The 27,769-nt window shown below is 35.6% G+C and overlaps 1 protein-coding gene across 1 annotated transcript in view; it reads right to left on the reverse strand.

The window, feature by feature from the left end:
• LOC144304002 (bifunctional heparan sulfate N-deacetylase/N-sulfotransferase 4) overlaps nt 1–27,769 on the reverse strand; it is a 285,189-nt gene that overhangs the window by 10,648 nt on the left and 246,772 nt on the right. Inside the window, exons 8-11 of the mRNA XM_077882441.1 lie at nt 13,593–13,689; nt 8,286–8,409; nt 6,228–6,402; nt 7–177 (exon numbers count right to left, since the gene is read on the reverse strand). Coding sequence (XP_077738567.1) covers nt 7–177; nt 6,228–6,402; nt 8,286–8,409; nt 13,593–13,689 — 567 coding nt within the window. The remainder of the gene's footprint in view (nt 1–6; nt 178–6,227; nt 6,403–8,285; nt 8,410–13,592; nt 13,690–27,769) is intronic.

Genomic DNA, 27,769 nt, shown 5'->3' on the forward strand with positions numbered 1-27,769 from the left:
CCTTACCTGAGAAGTAGCAAAGTAAGTTAGCCATCTCTCTATGTGGACTGCATACCATCCAGGTACTAGGCATCTCCTTTGCAAAGCTTTTAGGTTAGATGGGGCCCAATGTCCGGTTGTAATAACTTCGTAGAAATTAAACCTCAGGGCGGCTGGATCTTCATGTGATCGTTGGTGCTTTAACAAGAAAGTCAATTGTAAAATTAGTTTTCTTTATGCATGCGGGGGTGTGTATGCATGTTTGTGTTTGATGTATGTACATGTGTGTGTCTTTTATTTCTTTTTTTTTTGCCTTTTATTTCTAAAAAGTAATGAAATGATAATTAATTGTAATTAATTACAATTTTTCATGTGTATCGTGAAATTGATAAATTAATTGTAAAATAAAAAATAAGGTGAAAAGCACATATATTAAATCTAGGCATTGACATATTGCTTATTTAAAGTACAAGCCTTCCATGTATATCAAGTCATGTGTACATAAACCTATGGTTGTCCTCATGTCTAAAGTGTTTACATACAATCAAGAGACAGAGTACAGGATTTTCTTCATGGGTCTGCTTAAAAATTAAAAGTGAATAGATATCAGGCACTAGACAAGTCAAGCCCAGTGAAAAGAGATTTAGATGGGCAAGAGCAGACTTATACACTATTCTGCCCATTGTTTCATTACAGCTACTCCTACAAGTTCTGGTACTTTCCCAATACCCCTGTGTGGCAGATGCTATGAGTACAGAGAAAATGGATGTGTATTCCTAATTCTTGTCTAGGTGTCATAAAGATGTTGATGTTGCCTAAAGTCCTTTCCTTTTGCTCTCCCAAGAATTTCCACTTATCCTTGCTGATTTCCAAGTACTGATCCATTACTACTTTTAGGTACAAGGTCCTCTGAGTCTTTCATATCAAACCATCATTAGTCAAGCTCAAGAGCCCAACACAATGAGAGATGAATTTAGCAGTCAATACAATTTCATGAGCACTCATTAAGCTCCTTACAAGGACAAAGAACTGAGGTAGATTCTGGAGATACAAAAGATACAAGCAAAACAAAATCTCTGTCTTCAAAGATGTATGGAGGACAATAGATTAACAGACTGTACTAAAGACATATATTTAACTAGAGTCATATACATTGCTCTGGTAGCCAGAGCAATAAGTGATTAGTTCTGAATGAAAGATGAAGGGATCCTTTTTAATGGTTGAAATTTTTGAGCTAAAATATAATAACAGAGATTTTTACAAGTAGAAAAATCTCAACATAGAAACTATTAGAACTTGATCTAAAACGTGAAAGTGAATGAGTTGTGGGAATGGATTAGTTGATTTTGCAAGATATCTAAAAGTTTAACATAGAGAAAATAAACTACAGGATGGAGGATGGGAGTATATTAGGACTTGATACAATTGTGTAACAGCAGGTTATCTATGCGGGTTAGAAATAAAAACTATTAAAAAAATAAAGATAAGTAAGAAGTAGTTAAACAGTAACCAGTGAGTGATAGATTGGTGGAACTAATGAAACTTTTGAAGATCTCTCACTATTGTATATTTATTGAAATTCTTATATGTATATGCATTATGCTGAATACATAGAGACTACATAATAAATTGAATTAAAATGTGTAGAAACTATATAACTTGAATAAAGAAATATAAAAATACTATGTGCATATTAATATGTTAATACTAAAATTTCTATTTTAGGCAGTGATAATATGGAACTGTACTTAATCTGCCCTACATTGATTTATAAAAGTTTAACACCAACTTTTCTTTATATTCCTGCAACTAAGAAGTTTAGCATAAAAATATGACCAGAAGTCACAAAGGGACATATTTTATAGAAAAATAGGACTATTGCTCTTCTGTGAGGCCCATTATAAAAATGTGGGGTAGAAATTACAGAGGCAGGTGACATTTGTAGGAGTCTCTGAATTACACCTGCTGAGTTTTGGATTTAGGGTATTTACTGAATAGACAGGACTAGTTAAGTAATAGGCTGCATTATTTTGAAATGTGGAGCAGTTTGGGGACCCTACTCTTAGCAATATGGCAATAAAAATATCAGAAAAAATAATTCCTTTCTAGTATGTATGTTCAAAGAATTTACTTGAAGGAGCAGACACAGATTCTCTTTTATTTAAATAGTTTAATCTATGTGAAAAAAAGATCCATATAAATTTGCTGTATGTTTTCTGCCAGGAGAATGTGCAGCATTTTGCCCCAAGTACTTGCATTCAAAATTTTTAATTAAGGCTTAATATTTCAATACTTTGGTCATATTTTTTTAAAAGTGAGTTTATCTTAGTTTGAAATATGAATTTTCATAAAGTGAGAAAGGCATATTTTTATATCTTGAGGAATACAGTGACTCATGGATTCTAATAATAATATTTGGATCTGGCTCCCAATCCAGGTGTTCTTGGATCCCCAACCACTTGCAATCCCAATGTATAGGATTACATTTTTCAGTCCATTATTATTTGTTCTTGGCCATATATGTTTATTAAAAAAAAACTAAAAAAAAAGAATAAAAAATAAAGAATGTATACAAAATAAATTAATAAAAAACTGATAAAAAATAAAAATTACTTGTATGTCCTTTAAAAATTTCCTTTTAGTCTTGATTTTTTGGGGAACTAATTAATCAATTTGTTATGTGTGTTAACATAATAAGACCTACAAGATTTATTGTTGAGTTTATAAAGCAAGTTACATAAAGGTATACACAATATTTTGTATTAAAACACTGTAAATAAAATTGTACTATATATTTTCTGCGAATTAATATATTTGGTATCTGTGTGTAAATCTACAGTAAAACACTTGGAAGCATCAACTCCAAGTTGATGAATAATGAAAAGGTAAAAATTAAGAGTGGCAGTCAGAGGGGATTTTAGTCTTTGTGTAGTGTTTTATTCCTTTAATAATTCATATATTCAAGAATTCCTATTAGTGTTATTATTAATAACAAGGAATAAGCTATCATCAAGATTTATATTTTCCTCTATCCTCATCAAAAAGGAGGAAAAGAGAGAATGACCACTTTCTTCATAAAATTTTGTCCAATTACTTTGGGCATTAATTTTTATATGTATTAAACATACACATACAGAAATGTACTCATATCATGGATTTTAGTACATGTACATTATTGCCACCATAAATTCAAGATTACCTTTAATTGGGCCTTCACTGCCGTAGGCAATTTTACATTTCTGTGGTCAACTTTATGTCACCCCTGTACAAAGATTTCACACTGCCTTTTTTCTCTCCTCCAACTGCTGTCTCCCAAATCATCCTCCACTTTTTCATCAGATTTAACTCATTCTCAACTTTCCAAAGGAAGGAGAGACCATCGGAATCACTCCAGTTTCTCTATCTCAGACCTTCAAATTTGCCAGCATGTACATTTATCCTCTCTTCTATCTCTTAAGTTTCAGTTGGAAGATTCTTAACCAGAGATCTACTGATATAATTCAGAGAGTCTGTGAACTTGCTTCTGCCAAAAAAAAAAAGTCTTTAAATGAATTTTTGTGTTTATTATACCTGAGATTTTACCACCAATAAAAATCAGCTATTTTTATATCACATTACAGGTACTTCAGATATATCAAAATGCTGTTCATGCTCATCCCTACTTCAACATTATAGCAGTTTTATTCCTGCCATTAGATCTTGCCATTTAATTGTTAGGTAAATAAAAATTTGTTACTAATCTAAAGATTAGTTTGATAATTATATTTCAAGAAAGTTGTTTCTCTGTAATTCTAAGTTTTATGCTTTCAAAACATGTTTCTGAAATGGGACCCAGAAACTCCAGCAACTTGCCAGAAGGGTCCCTGCACAAGAAAAGAGGAGTCTGGAAATGGAGTCCTTCCCTCCCATCTAAGCTATTTCCTGTAGGTAGTCATCTCCCTCTGGCCCCTCAGGATCCTCACAGGACTGATTCCCAGTTTCTCTCCTGGGCCTTAACCATCTCTCCTTTTTCGGAAACATCTCATGCCCCGAATCACTACCCATAGAGCAGTTTCCTTGAATGCACTCTAATGTCTCTGTAATATGCGTGTGTCTTGTTTCTCCCCTTTGAAATTGCATTTTTATTTCTTCTACTCAGTTTTTCCTCCACCAAATCTATCTGGCTTTGCTCTTTTCATTTGTCGCTATAGGCTTCACTTCACTCCATGTCTTTCAACTCAGTGAAAATAATTCAGACCTTATTTTGCCTAATTGTCTAATTTCTTAGGAACCATTTGACACTGTTGTCATCTCCTCCATTTGGTTGTACTTTGTCCCCTTGTATTCAGTGCTATTACATTCTTAGATTTTTTTCTTCTACTCTTCTGGCTGTGTTCTCTTATCTCCCTGGTTGCCTCATCCTTCTCTATACTTTGCTTCTCTGAACTCTCTCCTCAGGCAGTTTTACCATTTTTATGTGGCTTTTTGCCTCTGATTCGCGAATTTCAGTGTCCAGCTTGGACCTCTCTCTGGAGTGCCTGCTGACTTTACTGCTGTTTTCGGTATGATGGTGATTCCATACCTCATGATCACCATTTGTGCCTCATCTTTAGCACCCCTCCCTCCCAACCAGTCTTGTTTCCTTCTTCAGTGGTTCTATTTTTATGGGAATATATGCTCATCATCCAGTTGTCCACATCAGAAATTTGGTTCATTCTTGACACTGTTTCCTCACCAGGTTCTGTTGATTTTAATCCCTCCATGTGCTTTGATACCTTATACTTCACTCAGTCTATATTTACTGTCTCTGCCAATGCTGCCTCTATTTCTTAGCAGCCTCTCCTGGATTTCCCTGAATAGTCGTCTGCTCCACTCCACTCCATTCTTCAAATAGCTTATAGTATAAAGTTTTCTAAAAGGAAATATGGTCGTTACACACTGGCTCAACTTGTCAAAGGCTTTCGGTTGGCTTGAAGAATGATAGCCGCCCAGTTTCCCCACCTGAGTTCTGGCCTCTGTGTATGCCTAAGACTCATCTCCCAGAGGTCCCCACCTCAGGTTTTGCTCTCTAGCCACATGGAAGTTTTCTTAGGTCTTTAAATATGCTACTGTTCCTTCCACCCACGGGACCGCATATACTTTTCTCTCTCCCCCACTCTCCTACCTCCCTCAGTTTATACTGACTCATTCTTCACTTTTAAGTCTAAAGTTTATTTCTCTAGAGAATGCTTTCTTAGTACCTTACAAATTTCCTCACAGAGCATTTGAAATTTTTAATTATATATCTTTGTGATTATTTGATTAATATCTATCCACACATTAAAATGGATGCAATGCTTTAATTAATATTCTACTGATTAAAACTACCATTAAATGTTGTTGCAGAATACTGCACTTTAACATGACACAATTTTATATTGTTGGATATTAACTTTTCCTTTTATTGTTATTACTGTTTGAATAGTACTGTGATACCTAAAGGGATAAATATTTGCCTACTCCTTTGAAGTTCCTTTATGATTGATTCCAGAAGAGGATCCATAACACACAAGGACCTTTACAAAACTATTTTGATAATTATTGCCAAATTAGTTTTCAGAAAATATCTCCTTCCATACCTTTCTATTGGAATGTTCGAATATCTTTACCATCACACTCGAGCCAGCAGGGAGAATAAACATTATGATTTTTGTTGAGATGATGTTCAAAAAGAGTATCATTCTGATTTATATTTTGTTGCTCCCCTAGTTGGATTGATCATTTTTCATATAAACTGTTGAGCAGTTATATTTGTGTGTGTGTTTGTATATGTGAAATGTCTATTTATGCGTTCTGTTTATTTGCTCATTTTTCTGAGTTATTATATTTTTATTTTTACCAATTTACAGAATTTTTTAAAACAAATTCAGGGTAATAAACCATTTACCATGTATTAATAAAGATGCTCTGCTTAGATATGTACTTTTATTTTGTTAATTGTGATAGACTAATATTTAACATGTTTATACTATTTAGTCAATCTATTAATCCTTTATGTATGTTTTCTATTTATGCTTGAAAATCTTTGCCCAGCTTCCCATGAATCAAATATTCAGCTTTATTTCTTATAATTTCTATTCTCTCTCTCTCTCTCTCTCTCTCTTTTGGTTTAGCTCTTTAACATTTGACTTGAATACATCTGGACATCTAGACTTTATTTTGATATTCACCATTGCTTACATTTAAGCTATGGACAAATGTTTTTAATAGTATTTTTTACTGCTTCATACCTGGTACCAAGAGTATGCCCTGTCTGAGGGGTCGATGAGGATGGTGATGATCTTGGCTTTGGGGACCAGAGATGCAGCTCGCTTGGGAGCTTCTTCTGAATGGAAGTAATTAGCACTCTTTTCAAAGAGAAAGTCACTTGTAATGTTGGGTGGAGTAGGAAAAAAGTCCATATACCTGAAGGCAGAGAAAAATAATCTGAGATCTAAGTTTTTCTCTAACATGCTATGGATATGAAATAATTGAACATTTTAACATTCATTTATATTGATTTCTGATTATTAGTGTTATAATAGTTGAAATCATGGCTATTCTATACACTTTGACCGTGAAAATGACCTGAAGCACAATTCTTCTAATCAATTATTTAGGGCATGGGAAAGAGTGAGATGAAATAGGTGGATTGTTAAGAACAGAGGGAAAATCCTTTAGATTTGGGTTGATGTTCTCTGCTATCAAAAGCCAAATCCAGAAAAATTCAGTTTACCCTTGGCAAAAAGCAAATGGCACAGTATTGCCTAGTAAATATTTAAAAATAGTAAATTCATGTTTGCAAACTTGAACGCAAAATTTTTAATTAGAGATGAAAGTGCCAAGAGAGAAAGATGTGTAAGTCAGAATAGCTCTAAGATCCTAAACAGAGTAGGGCATAGCTGCTCCCCTCCTTTTTAACTTCGGCATAATTTGTAGTATGTGCAGCAATGTGAACACATTATAGTCTATCTAGAGTAATTAAGAAGATGTTTCCTGCCAGTTGATCCTGTGGTGCCTCGGTAGGTTCACTCCTCCATATGCTGTCAGAACATTCCTCTGTGTGTAGATTATGGAATCAATATGTTCAGAGGTTAACTCAGTGCAAGGCTTTAATTATGTGTGTAATCCTCCTTACAGCTCATCACTTCTCTAACCCTCAAATGTTCTAGAAATAAATAATGAGAGCAATTAAGAATTCATATAAGACACTTATTTTCCTCTTTGACATTTGTTATTATGTTTCCCAAATGTGAAGTGGTGAAAGTCTCATCTATATTCCTGCTTAACAATTTGTGTTCCATTTGAGCTCACAGATAAGAGAAAATTGCTGTTCTGCTTTTAGTAACTTGCATTCACTTCCAAAATTCATTTGGTCTTTTAAAAGTAAGGTAGAATAGTAATATCCTAGGTGCAGAGTGGGTGTATCTTATACATGATGGGAAGCCAGATCTGCTCACTGGGATTGACCTTCCCTTACTCTAACCCCAGCTGAGTTTAAACAGAACAGGCCTCTTTTGAGAACAGGTTCATATGTGGTGTTGACGTAAAGTTACACACCACAGAGGCATGCATTTAGGAGAATTTTCCTTAGAGGAGATTTGCCTTATATAACTGGAAATTGGACTCAGAGTGATATTTTCTTAGAAAATTGGAATATAGCTAGAAAAAAAGCTTCAGAGTAAAGATCAGTTCTAATATCAGATTTATCCTATTTTAGTTCAGGGAAAATATTGTGATTTTTAAATTTTTCATAATTTATTAAATGCAAAGTAATATTCCTTTTATGCATGTGTGTGGCTAGCATTAATATGGTTTTGGAAATGCTATGTTATTATCTACATGACAAATATCAGCTTATATTATAATAGAACATTTTATAGTCTATGTGGTTAATGAAGACACATGTCACAGAGCATAAAGTAAAACAACTTATTTGTTTACTCAAGCATCATTTGTGAAGACAAATTATGTAGTTAAAAAAATTCTAAGCACAGTAAAATAATATGCCTAAATATAATTTTAAATATCCTTATGAATAATTCTGACAAAATATTCCATAATCTTCTTTATTCAATCATATTAATTTACCAGGAAAATATTATCATTATTGCACTGTCCAAATCAAATTATAGGCAACACTGATTAAACATATCGTTGTTATAAATTAATTTCTAATTCACTATTGTAGAATTGAGCATAACAAATTTATGCTGTAATTATGTAGATGCCATGCATACATCTATAATTGCTCTGCTGTGATTGAGCATGTGTTAATAATGGTCTTTATACTTTGTTATTTTCCTTACCAATCAATTCCCTTGTGGTAGTTGTTGCCATTAAAGAATTGAACTTCTTCAAATGTTTTGGGGCTGGGAAGATTGCTGATAATGGAAGGGTGCATAAGAAGGAATAAATAAAGTGCAGTAGTTCCTATAACAAAAAAAGGAGGCAAAGGGTTAATATATGGCATGGCAACAAAAGAAGAGACAAATACTATTTTTGCAAAATTTTTGCTCAAAAAGTAATATTCAGAAGACCAATTTTCTTCTGGTATTAAAATAGTTTCCTTAAGGGGCACCTGGATGGCTCAGGTCATGATCTTGGGTTCCTAGGATTGAACTTGTGTTGGGCTCCTTACTCAGCGGGGAGTCTGTTTCTCACTCTCCCTCTGCTCCTCCTCCCCTTTCCCTGTTTATGCTCTCATTCTCTCTTTCTCTCTATCAAACAAATAAAAGCTTTAAAAAAATGATTTCCTTAAAATCAGTTAGGCACTTTTTATGTGCAAGAATCTAAGTATTCTTTTATTAGTCTTCATGATTCTATTTACCTAAACATCTGATTTAATATTAGTACGTAGGCCAAGTTAAGCAGACTGAAGATACAGCTATTTTTGTCTTCAGTGTATTTTTTTAACATTTTTTTCTGTTTGATAATCAATAACTGTTATTCTATTTATAGGATTATATGAAGTTCCTGCTTTAAATTATTTTATTTGAAGTAAAAAGAAGTTTATTTGAAGAAAAAATATGAAATAAGATACCACGGGAATTTTATGACATACAAATAAATGCAAAAACACATAGGCAGTTATACATAGATATGACAAAATTGGGCATCTGAAGCAGATGATACTGTGCTTTAAGCTGGGAGAGAACATCAGAAATTGGTGGCTCAATTTCCCTCTTTTAAGTCTGGTGAGTGGATAAAGCATCAAGGGCATCCAACACAATACCTGAACCTGGTGGATCTCAATTAATGTTATTTCAAATCAATTAAATTAAATCAAACTACTCAACACATGCTGACTGGTGTTACTCTAAGTCCCTGGTGATAACTCTTGATAAGAAAAACTCATTTGCTGGCCTTGATCAACTTAAAAGTGTACGTGTGGACTTAGGTCAAGTAAGCAGGTAATGGCAACATAGTGAGAGTTTCCATATTGAGAGAAGACCAGATTGCTTTTCTAATGCATGAGAAAATGGGTGACTTAGACCTGTGAAGTCAGTGAAAGCTTCCAAGAAGAAGTGTTTTCTCAATCTGTCCCTTAAGTAAAAGTATAAGTGTTCCCAGTAAGGTTGAAAGAGGAGGGCAAGAATCTGGAAAAATGGGCTCTTGAATGTCCTACTCTGGCAAAATGGGGGCAGTCTGATCTGATAACTGAGGCAGTAGTCTGAACCGACTGGTTGATAGAACCCACATGTCACCGAGGGCGCAGATGCAATCTCTGACCCTTGTTTCCATTTGACTTGGGCCAGAGACTGGGGACCACAGTAGAAAGAATTATGAAGTGATTGGGTTTTCATAGTTCTCATAAATCAGTTTCCTTCTGGAAGAGATTATCTCTTTTGTAACATGTTGGACCCAAGAGGAGTTGTTGTATTTTCCAGCCATAGCAGAGTTGGAAATGAGCTACACAGGTGTGCTGGCAGAACCATAACAATGGCAGCTGGGGATCTGAAAGCTGAGCAGATCACGAGAGAGTTGGCATTTTATTTTAACTTATCTTAAGCTCGCAGGAGCAAAGGGTAGTGTGCTTAAGAATTAATGACATGGCCACCTGCTTAGATCCTCACAGTTTTACATCACCACCACACCTGAACAGGGACATGAGTAGTTAAAGTGATGACAGATCCAAGGGGACCAACCACCTTGGATGGAAGAAAGTTAAGGAATCCAGAATCAGTGGCCCCTAGTGAAATGGGAGGGTAAAAATAATAAATGCCCTTAAAAATTTAATTACTGATTAAAAATAATTTTTAATGATTTTTATTTTTTAGATCTATTTATTTATTTTAGAAGGAGAGGGGGCATGAGCGAGCATAGGGGTGGGGGCAGAGGAAGAGAGAGAGAGAGAATCTCAAGCAGACTTCCAAATGAATGCAGAGTCCACCCAAGGCTCCATCTTGGGATCCTGAGATCATGACCTGAGCCGAAACCAAGAGTCAGACGCTTAGGAGGCTGATCCCCCCGAGTGTCCCAAAACATCTGGAAGGGAATAGCGAATTCAAAAGGGTTCTTTCTATATACCTTTCAGGCTGGGACCTACATAAAAATGTTTAGTTGATGAAGTGCATGTGTGTGTGTGTGCGTGTGTGCACATGCATGAGAGAGAGAGAGAATTTGAGACACACTAGAGAGCTGAGAATATTGATAATTTAATATCCCTGCAATGTTGAGACTGGATGGATCCAGGGTACAAATAAAGGAATATTTTTGAATTATTGCTGAATATCAGAAAGTAAATTCATTATAAGCTCATTTAGTAACATGGACAAATATTTAATCACCCTGAGGATCACAGAATTGTATCACATCTCCCCTGGGTTACATAAAGTCAAAGCCTTTATGTTCTGAGCCACAACACCTTCATGCCACCAGGAGCAGGAGGGACATCAAGGAGACATCTGACAGGAAGAAAGGAGAAAGTCTTTTCAACTGGGGACAGTAGGTATGTGGCTTGATATTCATATAACCAGTCATAGAACCTGGGCTTACTGTCCCAAAAGGTATATTCGTTTTATTATCACCTGTGTTTCATCTCTTATTGACATTCATTTTTATCCACTGTCTTTGATATAAATATTCTGTGGAAGAAGTAAAACAGACCTCATGCCTAGCAATACTCTCAGAGAAACTGCATTCATTCTATTTTATACCAATGAATTTTGTTTTTAGTTTTATCAGAGTAAGCCAACCAGGTCATGAGAAAATAATACTGACAATGGGGACACTGATTTACTTGAAGAGGTAAAGCCAATGAGTTATGCTTTTAGAATTACTGTACTAGGGGTGCCTGGGTGGCTCAGTAGGTTAAGCATCTGCCTTCAGTTGAGGTACTGATCTGGGATCCTGGATGGAGCCCCATGTCAAGCTCCTTCTCAGCAAAGTGTCTGCTTCTTCCTCTCCCTGCTTGTGTGCCCTCTGTCTCTCTCTCAAATACATACATAAAATATTTTTTAAAATATTATTTATTTATTTGACAGAGAGGGAGAAAGAGAACTAGCAGGGGAGGAGCAATGGGAGAGGGACAAGCAGACTCTCCACTGAGCAGGGAGCCTGACATGGGGCTCGGTCTCAGGACCCTGGGATCACGATCTGAGCTGAAGGCAAAAGCTTAACCACCTGAGCCACCCAGACACCCTAATAAATAAAATATTATTTTTCAAAAGGATTATTGTGTTAAACTCAACTCTTTTGGAAATCCCCTCCTAGCCTGGTAATATCAAAATTTGATCTGGAATCATGAAGAATGCCCATCTGTCCAGGGCTAAGGTTTAATCTTTGAGTGCCATAAGCCCAGGCCTACCTTGTTCTCTGTCTGTCCTCATTCACTGCCCCACTGTAAGTGGATAGAAATTCCTTCCAAGGTTCAACAACAGAGAAGTGGGACATCACTTCCTTTTATTCTCACTTCACAACAATTGAGAAAATAGGGAATAGGGGTTTGAGGACTACTTTTATATCTCATGTTTATTGCAAGGGGCATGTAGGCTATGTTTAAGTTGTTTAAAGACAACTTTGCATTGAAGATCAGATTCTTAGCAATAGCTGTGTCCGGGAAATCTACAGCTCTCACAGCAGTGGGAATTTTGCCAACTAAAGCAATAAAGAGAACAAAAGAAGACTTTAGACTTCTATGACTGGACAGATTTTTAAAAATTATCACAGCCATTTTTATATTAGAATAGCATTTTTCAAAGTATATAAAATATTATTATCATCCAATTCCTTTATTTTAACTTTGTTTGTTTGCCTTGGGAGTGCCTCAAAAGCAGCTGAAAACTGTTATTTCCATACTGGTAGGTCAAATATTAAAATCTAAAGGTGTAAGTTATAGTCTTTATAAATACAACAGCAAAGAGGAAAGCTAGATTTACACTTACTAACCTGTAGCTTTCTAGCAGAAGTAAGAAATAATAATATGCAGTGACAAATGATAAAAGATGTCTTTAATTTAAATTTTTAGCATAATTTTACAACACAAGAATGTTTTGTTTCTTTAGCAGTCTTTCCAGAGTTAGCACTGCTATAAGGGAGTTGGTAGAAAATTAATGTACATTTTAAACAACACCACCACAAGTGATAGATCTGAAAATATGTGCTGATTTTTTCCCCTCTCTGCACATGTGTAACTTACATCTGAGCTGAAGGCAAAAGCTTCAGCTTATAAATTGTAATACAATTTATATTACTGGTGGGAGAAAAGATTTCAACAACCAATATCTAATAGTCTGGAAATTTTGCCCACAACCTTTAAAATGATCTACTTGCGTGTATTACAAATATCTTCATCTGGGCTGTGCTTATTTATAGTGACTGTTGGTTTTGTGTTATGGTTTCTGCACTCACTGATGAAAATGCTTCTAGTCAAAGTAGTGAATTCAAAATACAGCGACTCAATAAAAACTTTAATTAATCAGGACATGAGCAAAGTGTATAAAACTGTCACATGCTGAAGAAAGTATAAAATATTCTAATTGAAAGTGTCATCTCATTGGTGAAATACTTTCACTCTCTTTTACTGCAGTCTTATACACTTGTCCTTCAGCATATGCGAAAATACTAAGGGAAAAATGCCTGATGAACCACAGGTATATCAGATAGTAAGTCCAAACCATTTTTATACTTAATAATTATTTTTTTAAAAATCACACACAGAATATTTGAAAGTAATAATGACACTGGCTCTGAAAAAAATCAATTCAAGGCTGATATACAGTGTAAAAAAGTTTAAATCAGGCCAATTGCTTGCTTTATGACTTAATTTTGGAGATAATTAGGCAAAGCTACAAAAAAGTAGGGGTTAAAAATCAGATACTGGAACTGTGATACATTATCACAAAGTTGTCAAAAATTTGACATCTGTTGAAAAGTTTTAAAATATATAGTTAAAAATTTAGTCCTTAAGTCTAATTAATAGGCAGCATTAGGATCCCTTTGAGGATCATAGCATAAAGATCCACAGGGATGAAAGACAATTCAAATAATGAACTTGGACGGATGTCTAGATATTTCACAAAACAAGACCTAATCCAATTAGAATCTATGACAATATGTTACATGACAAAAAGTAAATAAAAAAGTATACAGACAGCACCACTGGGTATTCCTACCTGTTTTTTGTGGCCCGATGACCAGGAATTTTGGCAAGTGGTCACAAGTTTTCTCTCTGGACCAAATATCTTTGTGCCGTTTATCATCACATGGATTCTGCAAGAAGAATAATCAATGTTACTGGGTAATGAACTTCTGGTTGTGTTCTGACAGGATCAAATCCTTGCCTGATATCCTAGAACTAGGAGTTAGACTCTGCTTTGGTTCTGGTTCTCTGATTTCCTGTTTCCTTATAAATTGGCAGCTTCCTTTCCTTTCCTACCTCCAATGGCACCTTCCTTCCTTTCCTAGCTCCAAAGCTAGAGCTCAGCATTAAGTTGATCTTGTTGTCATCCTTTTCTGAAACTTGGCTAGGTTCTAACTGCTGAGATTCCATTCCATCTCTGGATTTATGTTAAATATCTATATATTGGAGCCTTTACTTGTCTTAATCTCATTTGACCATAGTTTCTCAGATATCTGAGCTCTCCCCTAATCTTTCCTATTTCTTTTTCCCTAGAGGCTAGAGGCTCATTTTTGAACTCCAGACTTGGCCAACTTTTCCTTTTCTTTTCACATACTATGTACTATTCTAACAAATCCTAATGTTTGGCCGTACCCTATAAGCTGATGCCATGTAGATCAACATTTCTAGGCTGTATCTCCCTCCTGAGCTCTTAACCAATAGTTTAAATTGCATTTGTATGATAGCTATATAGATGGTGGTGAGGAAATGCCAGGCCCAACATATCCATAGGTCCAATTTTATCTCCATCTTAACCTTCTCCTATTCCATTCTTCTTGCATTTCATTTTACTGACCCACGTTTATTATCTAAATCATGACACTTTTGAGAATTAAAAGAGCCATTAAATGAAAATAATACATTTTAAAAAATACTTATTGACTGACAAATAACGGTTTTATTATAGTTAAACTAAATAATATATTAAAATAATTTTCACAAATTAAATTCTGTCTAAAATCATGTTAGGCATTAAAATAATTATAATTATATATTTGTTATCCAAGTATTACAAATGACATGACTAATTATTTATGGTTGAAGAGGTAAAGCCAATGAGTTATGCTTTTAGAATTACGGTACTAGGGGTGCCTAGGTGGCTCAGTAGGTTAAGTGTCTGCCTTCAGTTGAGGTACTGATCTGGGATCCTGGAGGGAGCCCCCTGTTCATATTTGTGTACTTTAATCAGTTTCTTTAACCACATCTTTTTCTAATACCATGTCAGAAAAGTTCCACTAAAGAATGATTGTTTTCAGTGTGATCCTATTATGTTTTATTTTTCCATAAAATTGCTTGCAATCTTTTTCAAAGTTCCATTCATGATTAATAAATTTGAAAATGTTGATACTTTCAATCGACTCTCCTCTATAGACCACTAAATTTTTAACGGGGGAAATATTTTCTTTATAGAGTTGAAGTAAGCAAGAGTAAATTCTGTTAAAGGAAATTTGTTTCTGTTATTTCCAATTGTAGCTTTTTTCCATATTGAAATGTTCAAATATTAGAGACCAAATATTCCACAGTTATTTTCCATTTGGAGTATCTTTCTTTGATGAATATTTTTCAAGTTAAAACTTGTCAGATAAATTGCCTTTAATTATGACACTTTTGACCATTTTGCCAAATACAAGTGCTGTAAAATCATAGACTTCTCAACATTGCATTCCAGCACAGAGTATACATTTTTCTTTTTTTTTCTTTTTAAAGATTTCATTCATTTATTCATGAGAGATACAAAGAGAGAGAGAGAAGCAGAGAACACAGGCAGAGGGAGAAGCAGCCTCCATGCAGGGACCCTGATGTGGGACTCGATCCCGGGACTCCAGGATCACGCCCTGGGCCAAAGGCAGGCGTTAAACCACTGAGCGACCCAGGGATCCCAGAGTATAAATTTTTCTAATTAAAAATAGGAGATCCATCAAGAAATGCTTACCACAGTTGAACTTCCAAAGTTCAATTAAAGAATGCCAAATTAAACCCTCTAGTTCATTTGAATTCTCATTACTTAATTTGTTTAGTCTCCTCCCTTCTTGCTTTGAAGCTTTTTTTTTAAGAAGACACAAAGCACTAAAGGAAGAGAAAAATATTATTTATATATTTTTTTTCCTCAAAATAATATTTTAATATTTTTCTCAAAGATAATTTTCAAAGCTGTTTGTCCTCGGTGTCATTATATAGACTGAAAGGGCCTAGATCATCTTGACATTCCACAGAACTTAACATTGGTCTACTGTACTAATGACATGATGTTAATTGTACCTGGTAGGTAACAAGTGTCAAGTATTCTGGCTGCCTTAGGAAGACATATGCACTCCAGAGGGTGGAAGAAAAGCCAGAAAAGTTTCAGGGATCTACCAGACCTACCACCTTTGGTGGTTTTTCAAGATCCAGGGTTCTGGAGCATCAAAAGTAAAAGTCTGTTTTTGTTCTTCGTGACTCCTACTACTAAGAAAGAAGAATATAACTCGATAGGCCTCTTTGGGTTTGGGAAGCAGCATTTTATTGCACTAAGGAATACTGCTCTGTGTCATTGACAGGATGATGCAGAAAATTGCTAGTTTTGAGTGGAACCCAGAACAAGAAAGAGTCCTGCAAGAGTTAAGACCGAGGTACAAGCAGCCCTTCCACTTGGATCATACAACTGGGCAGATCTATGGCACTATGGCATCTATGGTATGAAAGGATGCCAAATAGAGTTTTGGTCAAGCCCCAGAGGAGAATCATAATGTACACCCCTAAAGTTCTCCAGTAAGGTGTGCCACCTGCAGCAGATCATTCAAACTAGTATCTACTCCTGGTATTCTACTGAGCCCTAGAAGTGATAGTGTTTGCCGTGAATTTTCAAATTAATTGTGTGGCCATAACTGGCCATCATAAGCTGAGTATTGGCAGATCCACCAAATCCTAAATTCATTTGTACCCAGTAGCAATGCATTTTAAGATGGGAGTGGTGTGTCTGGGATTGATCTCAAGCTGATCCAAAGGCTACAAGTAAGCTTTACAAATGAGTGGCCCAGACCTTTATGTCACCTATTACTGTTAGGTGACATAATACCTCTATATCAGCTCATTCCTATAGTTTCACAGAAGGCCCCCTATATTCTGCTGATGAAGAGAGGGGAAACTCAAGCTTGGTTAGTGGACAGGTTGGTTCATATGTTGGCAGGGGGCTAAAGTGGACTGCTGTTGCACTGCAGCCCCATTCAGAGAGGTTCCTAAAAACCAGTGGTTAAGGGAAAACTTCCTATTAACAGAGTTCTGGGCAATGTTCCTGGTCATCTCCTTTTTTTATGGGTAGACTAGTAGGGCAACATAAGATTATAACAGACAGTGGTGACATGATTTGCAAGGGACTTAAAGGAGCCGGTTGGGAATATAAGGGCTTATAATTCTAGGGAAAAGAAAAGTGGATGGACCCATGACAGTGACCAAAAAGTGTGATGAACTTGTACTGCACATTAATGTACACCAGAGAGTATTCACTGTAGAAATGCTAAACAACCAAGTGGACAGAATGACTCAGCCAGTTCCCAAAATTCCCACTTGTCACCTAACCTCTATCCATGGTTAACCCATTGCTGAAGTAATGGATTCATGAATTGAGAAGCCACAATAGCAAGATGGATGCCGTTCATGGGCTTCTCTCTTCTAAGTCTGCTCTAGTTACAGCCACTGTTGAATATCTGACTTGTCAGTAACAGACCAGTTCTAAATCCCAGAAATAGCACTATCCTACCACTTAGTGGAAAATTGATTATATTGGACATTTCCATTTTGAAAAAGGCAGTGATTCATCCTAACCTCTGCTCACTCATATTCAGAGTATGGATTTTCCTCCTCTGCCCACATGGGCTGTTTCCTCTTCTCTTTCCTGTTTCACCTTTTCCCTTATAGGTTTTTCCTGAGAGCATCTCTTCAATAAATCATTTGGCAAAATTTCTTATCTCAGACTTGATCCTAATGCATTTTCCATCCCCATCTTCCATTGGAACAAGAGTGGAGTGTAATATAAAAAGACCAATATCATATAAAGACAACTGTGTTATATGAGAATTCATTTTGGAAAAGTTAGGCTATACACCTTGGGTTTTTCTATGAATTCATCTGTAGAAACTGTAATAAAAGGAGTTAATTACAAGCAAATAAACTTCACATTTTTTCTTGCATAATAACTGAATTTTTATTTTATTTTTACCAGTGTCTTTATTTTCTGCCATTATTTTATTTAGTGTTAAATCTCAAATCCTCAATAGTCTAGCTTCAGTTTAGTTCTCTAATCATAATTTTCACTATGGCAGAGAGGGGTAAACTATCTAGTCCTTCAGCTATAAAACATTCCTTATTTTGCACAGTTTGTAAATTTCCAGCTAGAGACTATGTTTCACACTTTGAATCAAGCTTTCCTCATATGAATCATTTCAGTCCAAAGGAAAAAAAGGCAAAATGATGTAAAGTATCTATGTAAAGATAAAACCACTATCCCTAGATTTCCCCTTTCTTACCAACTATCAGCTGTAAAATGGCTACAATTATAGCATGTGCCTTGGACTTGGAGATGTTGAATAACTGCTGACCTGGGGCACTGGATGACCATGTGGAATAGAGCTGTCTTAACTCTCCTAAGTGGCCTGCCCACTTTTAGACAGTTGTATAAGTGAGTAATACATATCTATTTTATTCAGTCAATTTACTGTTTGGAATGTCATCATTATAGTAATCTTGCCTGTTCACTGAGTCAACGTGTTTCAAAGGACTTATCTACAAGAAGGTAAGGAACTTGTGTCAGAATGTGAATTATTGAACTGCTTACTTCAATAAGAACATCCTGCTATAAGTAAAAAACAAAATTCCAGCTGAAGCAGCCAGTGTGCTCAGTGATATAGTTGATTTACATGTTGGCACAAATTTCTTATCTCATGGAAAATCCAGCAACAAACAGTTTAAGCCCATTTGTTTACGGACCACACTTTGAGTAGCAATGCTCTGAATCAACGTGTTGTTAACACCATACATAAAAATAAACTCAAAATGGATTAAGAACCTAAATGTGAGTCCAGGAACCATACAATTTCTGGTAGAAAACAGGCAGTAATCTCTTTGGCCTTAGCAACATTTTTCTAGATATGTCTCCTCAGGCAAGGGGAACAAAAGCAAAAATAAATTATTCTGACTATACCAAACTAAAAAGTCTTTGCATAGCAAAGAAACCGATCAACAAAATGAAAAGACAATCTACTGAATGGGAGAAGATATATGCAAATGAAATTATGATAATATGTTTATATAAAAAATATATAAAGAATTTATACAACTCAACGGCAAAAAAATCTGATTAAAAAATGAGCAGAGGGCCTAAACAGACACTTTTTCCAAGAAGACATACAGGTGGCCAATAGACAGACACATGGAAAGGTGTTCAACATCACTCATTATCAGGGAAACACAAATCAAGTGATAATGAGCTATTACCTTACACCTGTCAGAACTGCTGAAATCCAAAACAAGAAATAACAAATGTTGGTGATGACGTGGAGAAAAAGGAACCCTCGGGCACTGTTGGAAGGAATGTAATTACATAGGTACAGTCACTGTGGAGAACAGTATAGAGTGTCCTCAAAAAAAGTAAGAATAGAAATACTGTATGATCCAATAACTCCACTACCGGGTATGTACCCAAAGAAAACAAAAACACTAATTTGAAAAGATATATGCACTTCTATGGTTACTGAATCATTATTTACAGTAGTCAAAATATGGAAGTAACCTAAGTGTCCATTGATGGATGAATGTATAGAGAATATGTGGCATGTACATACAATGGAATATTACCAAGTCATAAAAAATAATGAGATTTTGACATTTGTGACAACATGGTTAGATCTAGAGGGTATTATGCTAAGTGAAGTAAATCAGAGAAAGACAAATACCATATGATTTTGCTTATAAGTGGAATCTAAAAAATAAAATGAACAACAAAAAAGCAGAAACAGACCCATAAATATAAAGAATGAATAGATGCTTGCCTGCTGGCATAGTGGGAAAAAATCGGTGAAAGGGAGTGAGTGAGAAGTATAGGCTTGCAGTTATGGAATGAATAAGTCACAGGAATAAAAGGCACAGCATGGTATTGTAATAGTGTAGGATGATAGTAGCTAACCTTGTGGTGAGCTTAACATAATGCACAGACTTGTGGAATCACTATGCTGTATACTTGAAATTAATGTAACACTGTGACGACTATACTTCAATTAAAAAGAAAAAATATAATTGCCCAAACCAACTTAATGTTTCAACTACACTGTATTCACTTTTATAGATATGCTCATGTCTGCACCTGATTCTTTGAAATTTATTTACACAATTTATTTTTCTGTGGAATGCTCTTATTTCTTTTTACCAATCCATAATAAAAATCTCACAGATTATTAGTCTACTGTAAGCTAATATGTCCCAATAACCTTCCCTATTTATTTTAGAGGGCTAGCATAGCCCAGTTGTTAAGACTGTGAGCTCAGGAGGGAGTGTGAGCTCAGGGGTTGTTAAGAGTGTGAGCTCAGGAGCTCTGTGTCTTACAGAATTTTCCTAAATTCTCTAGGCCCTAGTTTCCTTATCAAGAAAATAATGATTGATGGTATCTACCTCACATGATTATTGAGGATATTAAGGGAGTTAATATATTTTAAGTAATTAAATTGTTCTCTGTAAAAGAGAGTGATTATTATGTGATTCCCATGTTAGCGACTCCCCCTTTTTTTTTCTTTGTCCAGATTAGTCAGTTGAAGGAACAGAAAGAAGATACTGTTGCTGATGGACTGGTTTATTATAGATATCCATCCTGAGAGCAGACTTCCTGGTCTACTGTCAGAACCCTAGACCCTAAGATGGCTACCCCTTCTCAGGACAAATTCAGTTTGGTGACTAGATTCCTGGAATGTATGACTTACCTGATAGGGAAATAGCTTAGAGTTTCTTTAGGCAAACTTGAGAATATAGATTGTCCTACCAGACCCAAAGACCCCTATGTAATCCCAACTCAATTTATTTTTGAGTATGCTTCCTGTCTGGCTCCTGCATTCATCCAATTTATTGTTTTAGCACTTGTCATCACTCAGGTCTGAACTGAAATATCACCCTATGCAAGAGGCCTTCCCTGATGACCAGATCAAAGCACTTCCTCCCACTCCTGTCTTTCTATGATAGCTTCTGGTTATTTTTTTTTCATTATATTTCAGTACCTGAAGTTATTCTATTCAAGTATGTGTTTACAGTAATTTTATGTTACATATAAAATGCATTTATATTTATAATAATTCTGTATCAAGTAGAATGTAAGTTCTTTGAAGAGGTCTGTCTAATATAATATGTAACAGGTGCTTGATAAATACAGGTTGAATGACTTGAGACAGGCACAGTAAGTCTTTCATAATAGGCATAGACAGATTCTGATATATGTTTGAAAACTAACATGATAGGAACTGTGCAGACATTATACTTCCAAAATTCCCACAAAAATAACATGTCTGCAATCTCCAATGATGTTTTTCATGGGGGCCCCAGAAGCTAGTTTTTGCTATTTCCTTAAGTCATCACTTTATATCTTAAACATTATTCTCATATTATTTAACTGCTTCCTCTGTAAAGAACTTTAGTTTTCAACTGTATTTTATATATTAAACCATTGGATAAGGGTTCCCATGACCTACACTTATCAAGTTTCCCCACACATAACCCAATGAAGAACAAATCTCAGATTAAATGCTCAATTCATTTGCTCAAATGGTTACTTTATGCTTAGCAAAGGTAGATGAACAAACTGAACAATTATTCACTGCCACTGCTGAAAGGGTCTCTTGTGAGATCTTTCTGGTTCTCTGTGTTCAACTAGGCCACTTATTTTCTTTACTGTAGTACACATGCCTTTGCCATTCAGATTTCTGCATGCAAAACCAGTGAAATAAAACATTCACAGAAATGGGCAAATTTAAAATAAGACTTGAAAAGAGTTTTCTTTAACATACAGAACTTGGGTAAAGATGCCATTTTTTGGTAGATAAAGACACTAGTTATTTCTTGTTGTGCTTTCCCCAGAAATTATACTGATAGAAGTAAACTATCAAACAAAATTACCTGGATGCTGTTACAACACTTGCTGTTCGAAATGCTTTTACTGCTAACAATTCAATTTACACTACCGTTTTTCCTGTTCGTATTTTACAGTTGGTGGCATTTGTATACCTCAATCTAGGCAGATTGCCTGTCTTTATAACTGCATTCCTTCTATGTTATGCTATTTTAAGACCTTCCAGATGCCCATTTTTATTTCTTTCACCTCTTTTACTGCATGTTTCCCCTTGTGTCTGTTAATCATAACTTAATTAACAGGATGTTTGCATTACCTATTTTATACTCTGAAAATGTTTGTTTAGATTTGTCCTACTCTGACTTTATTTCTATCATCTGAATTATTTGAATAACAGTTAACTTAATATCTAACCTTTATTGATCACCTTCTATATTCCAGGCACTTGCTTGGCATAGATTATTTCTAATCCTCAAGCAACCTGGCAAGATAGATATCATTATCCCTTCTTTACACCTGAGGGGGCTGAGATGCAAGGTGTTTTATTTAGGCCTTGCAGAAGGTCACACAGCAAGTCAGTTTCAAATTTGGAATCCAAAGCTGGGGTTGTCTCTGCATCTAAATATTGCGTGCACGTGTGTGTGTGTGTGTGTGTGTGTGTGTGTGTGTGAGAGAGAGAGAGAGAGAGAGAGGGAGAGAGATAGAGAGAGAGAGATTTAGAGAAAGAGGGTTTGACAGTGATTATGAGGGTCAAAGGGTCTTTCCAAGAAAAAGCAAAGCATCTTTTTGCACTTTCATACTTGGTTCCATTGCTATTATTTTAATTTCAAAAGTCAGAAAATTATAAAGCAATTATACTCTTTCATTTTCTAATTTGATTGTTCCCTGAATATCTGAAACTGCCATAAACAATAATTTACTGTTTTAATTATTTAGCAGTAGAGATATATTGAAACTTAAAAAAAAAACAAAAACCCTTCAGTTAAAATTGCTTTAGGCATTTTAGAGTTACACTGCCTGTCTGGTAAAAATGCATGTAACTCAGCTGTAACCCAGGTAAAGGGAATGTAGGTGGTTTTGTACAGAGAATATATGATGAGGTGAGGCCGATTTACTTTTAAGTAGACAAAAGAGAAGTGGAGAGAAGATTCCCTGAGGTGATGGACCAGTCTTAGAAAGGGGAGTAAATTCTGATGAAAACCCAGATTCTTCCTTTCCAATTAAGTAAAATTTTCAAATTCATAATCATGCTAAAATACATATTTGAAAAATCACAGTGAGGTTCATATTTGTATAGAATACACGAAAATAGTTTTTGTTCTCCTTAGATCTAGTTATTCCTACCTATATTGCCTTTTCTCTACTAAAAATCTGCTTTGCTCATTGCTTCTCCACATCCTTCACTGACAAGGACACCATGGAATTATCAATTAGATTGATTATCCCCTCTCATGTGCCTATTCCAGATAACTTGGACATATCTAGACTTTAATAGCGGACCTTAAAAATGCCCAGTGGTCATGATAGGATTATTTTGTTAATTACAAAAGTTTCAGAGGTTATTGGTCTCCTCTTCATTTCCTCTCTGCTTGCCTTCTGCTGTTTTGACCTCACTGTTTAAAGGAGAATGCTATGAAAGATGTATTTGCTTTTCTTTTAAAATTACACTTCTTGCTTCCTATCTGGTGGTATCGTTTCAAAAGTTCTCCTGCTTACCAAGTTTTGCCATGTACATGTCTTTAAAACAAAATCCTTTTCCAATCTGTTTTACACAGGCGGGTGACTTTCAATTTTTTGTTTCTCAATGTCATTTAAGCCTAATACAATTCACATATACTGATGAGGAATTTTAATAGGCCATGGATGTTTATCCTCAGTGTTTCAATCAGCAAATCCTTATGGAGAAACTCTGAGACACACACCATCTTTACAAAGCTTGACTCTGCTCTGCACACTACGTAAAACCCAGCTAGCCATCAACTCCTTGGAAAAGCCTTTCTTTTCTGAGTGCACACTGATTTATAATGAATGCTCTCTCCACAGAACTCCTGTAACACTTATAGTTTGATTTCTTAACCAAACTTTCCTTCTAAAGTAGTCTGAAGACAGAGAAGCGTAAATGCCTACTTCTGAGGGTGGGAATGGGTTGAAAAGGACCTGTGGTCCTGTGCGGGTCTGAGGTAACAGCTCCATGAAAGCTGCTTTAAGCACAAAGGACCTCTGATTTACCTTAAACATCTATGCACTTGTCACCACATTATACCCATGTTGATTTAAATAAATTGATACCATTGGCAGTTTCACATGAAATATTTTTGTAGTAAAATTGACCCTAGGAGATGAGAGGCTTACTCTGAAACTCTGAGTATATTCAAACAGATGACTGCATATTCTTGCATATAGTACCTTGTGTTATTATTTATGGTTTTATGAATATCCTGTCAGAGAATCTGGATAGCCAACTCAGTTAAAAATGTATTTTAAAACTCTTATTAATAGGTTGGCCTAATATAGTGTATTCCAGTACAACATAAGTTATCGGACATATCTATAGGGCACAAACACAGAAGATTCAGGGTTTTTTGTTGTTATATTTGGATTAGGTCTGCAAACTCTATGTTTTATAATGATTTTGATTCAGAAAGGATGAAAGTATATATAGCATTTTATTTTATTTTATTATTTATTTTATGGCACTACTACAAGTAATTTTTCTTTTTCCTTGAATTTTTTTTTTTTTATTTATTCATGAGAAACACAGAGAGAGAGGCAGAGACACAGGCAGAGGGAGAAGCAGGCTCCCTGAAAGGAGCCTGATGTGGGACTCGATCCCAGGACCCCAGGATCAAACCCTGAGCCAAAGGCAGACGGTCATCCGCTGAGCCACCTAGGTGTCCCTACAAGTAGTTTTTCTATTACTAAACCTCACTAAGTTATTTGTATGGGGAATTTGACACGTGATGGGATCATATTTGCAACTATTTGACAGGAAACGCAAAATCCATGACTTATTTCACCATTTCTGGATGTCAGCATGTCTGATAGCCTTATATAGCCAAATAGGGAAGTACTTCATTTTCAAATTAAAAAATTAGGGGCCCCTGGGTGGCTCAATCAGTTAAGCATTTGCCTTCAGCTCAGGTCATGATCCCAGGGTCCTGGGATCAAGCCCCACATCAGGCTTCCTGCTCAGCAGGGAGTCTGCTTCTCCCTCTGCCTCTGCTCCTCCCCACTGTGTTCATGTTCCCCTGCCTCTCTCAATAAATTTTTAAAACTCTTAAAAAAATAAAATCATGAGGAATTACCTACATATTTGGGAAGTATTCTTGAAATGTTTAAATACTAGCCTGAGTTAGGAAGATATATATAACAAATACATTAATTCAAAGTGTGATTAGGGAAAAATATGTAAGATAATGATAATGTCAATGCCTCTACTCTGCCATCTATGAAGTGATAAAAAACTATTCTGGCTATTTCACTGGAAAGGCTAAAAGATGAATAAATGGAAATAAAAAATAATAAATTATAGAACTCTTATTTCCTGGCTGTGGGGTGATTACTTGCAGATCAGTTTTCCTTTTATCTCAGTGTCTCACAAACAACTACCACTTCTTCAAAGGTCCCACTTTTTTCCCAACCATGATGCTACTCAGGGTTTCCCTCTCTCATGGCTGGATTATTGTCCTAATATTAGTATCTCCTTATTCTTACCTGTCCTGGAAAAAAGGTTTCTGGTATAAACGTTATTGGTTAATCCTTTTTTTTTTAAATTACTTTACTCATCTTCAGAACTTACACATACGTGCTCTTTGTTGCCAGTCACATCCAGATTACTCTGATAGTATCCAAAGATTTCCCAACTGACTTGTATGTGCTTTTTGAGGTTATTTCCCTTGGATCCCTACTTCTTCTCTTGGATCCCTACTGTTTTCTAAGAAACAAGTGTGCCACTTTGACTTCTTTGTGCACATACCTCTGCTTTCACTTAGTCATTCAGGAGATATTTTTTTTAAGATTTTATTTATTTATTCATGACAGACACAGAGAGCGAGAGAGGCAGAGACACAGGCAGAGGGAGAAGAAGGCTACATGCAAGAAGCCTGACTGGGACTCGATCCTGGGTCTCCAGGATCATACCCCCAGCTGAAGGTGGCGCCAAACCGCTGGGCCATCGGGGCTGCCCTCATTCAGGAGATTTTAATGACAGTAGCTATGGTACTGTGCTAGGTTCTAGGTTACAAGCATGAATAAACATATTCTCACATCTTAAAGTTTGCATGAGCTGGTATATGACAGGCAAAAGTGTCTGCAAGACCATATTGTAAGTGCAATAATAGAGTCATAAATAAGGTAGAGAGTAGAAAAGAGGAATAAATATGAAAACAAACTTATAATATCATTTTGTTCACATAACTAAGAGCTATTATGGTTTGTAAGTTCTATGAAAGCAAAGACCTTTCTATTACGTAGGTACTTCAAAAGTGTAGGTCAAACAAATTCACTCTGAATACATCACCAGATTCTTCTAAAATAACAAGGTATGCCTGAAATTTCATCCTACAGAGAGGGTTGATGATAGCAGTAGATTTATTTTTCTGAATGTAAAACTACCATCTTGATGTGTGGCTGGAACTACACTGGAGTCGGAATAAGAAAACGTGAGCTTTACTCCTGACTTGTCCATAATAATCCTAGTGACTTAGAACAAGATATTTCACTTCCCAAGGTGTCACCTATGTCTTCTCTAAAATAAATATGCTGGGCTGGATGTCTCTAACTTCTTCTCCTGCTCTTATAATCTATAATTCTCTGTGGTAGAATTTATTTATTCCTTTAACAGACATTATAATAATAGAACCTACAGTGTGTATGGTGCTAGACTTTGGGATTTGTTTATGTCACAGATGTCCAAATCTCATCATTTCTAAGCTGGAGTTGGATGATTTCACAGCTAGAGTCAACAAAGGTGCTAACCTCCTCAGGTTAGAACCCTGTGATTTTCTTTCCTACTTCTTTAATCCTGGGGATACTGGCATGTAGAGAAAGAAACTGCAGCTCTTTGAGCATTCCCTTGGTCACACAGGCAAGCAGAAATCCACATCATGCTTGGCATGTTTGTTGATAGTGAGAGTCTGGAGTGGCTGCGTGAAGATTGAGGCTGAGCTAACCTGACAGCTTGAGAGCTTAAAAGCATCGATTAGCGAATGTGCAAAAATCTGACCTTCTAAATGCCTCCATGTTGTGGTTTGAGTTTCTATAATGAGAGTTTTAAAAAAGAGGGGGGAGGGGAAATCCTATTCTTCCATGCTTCATAGTGATTATTCTTCCAAAACAAAAAGGGATATGAATTAACAGGAACCCGTGAGAATACTTTAAAGAGTCTTACTCACTAGGGACTACACCAAGTAGGATAAACTTTAGGAAGAGAGTTCCACATGTGTCCTCAGCATATATTCTCACATTTAATAGCTTTGAAAAAATCAGCTTCCAGTGAAGAGAACGCAGGCACATTCTGTGTTGAGCTTACCATGCTATCCATTGATAGATATTTATATTGCACTTTTTAATTAGGTGACAAAGCAGTTTCACATATATGGTAGTTGGTGCTAATGAAAATTTACATAAAGAACCAAAGAAAACTAAATAGATGTGAAGATCACCATTATTCATGTTTATTTTTATTTGTAGTAATAAAAAAAGTGTGAATTAAAAATCTAGAGAAAAATAACAGTTGATTTACTTTTTAAAAGTGAAATACACTAAATGAGGCATGCTGAGAAACACAAAAAAGTATCTGAATTTTGATAATGTATAACAATGACAGACACATAATACTAATCTATCCTAACTCTGTAGGGCTGTGATGAGTGGGCTACAAAACATTTAATTAATGCTGGTTATGCTTATACGCTTTTTTTTTTGTTAAATTAAATTCATATTGTTTAAAGAACATGATGATAATGCTTACAGCTGCTCTGTTTGTCATTATAAATATGAATATGGAAAGAAGAGATAACCGCCAGGGAAAGGGACTCAGACATTATTATGCATTTTATCTCTATTTAACCGTTTGCAGTCTCATGGACTTG

The sequence above is a fragment of the Canis aureus genome, chromosome 33 (genome assembly GCF_053574225.1).
Source record: "Canis aureus isolate CA01 chromosome 33, VMU_Caureus_v.1.0, whole genome shotgun sequence".
NCBI lineage: Eukaryota > Metazoa > Chordata > Mammalia > Carnivora > Canidae > Canis > Canis aureus.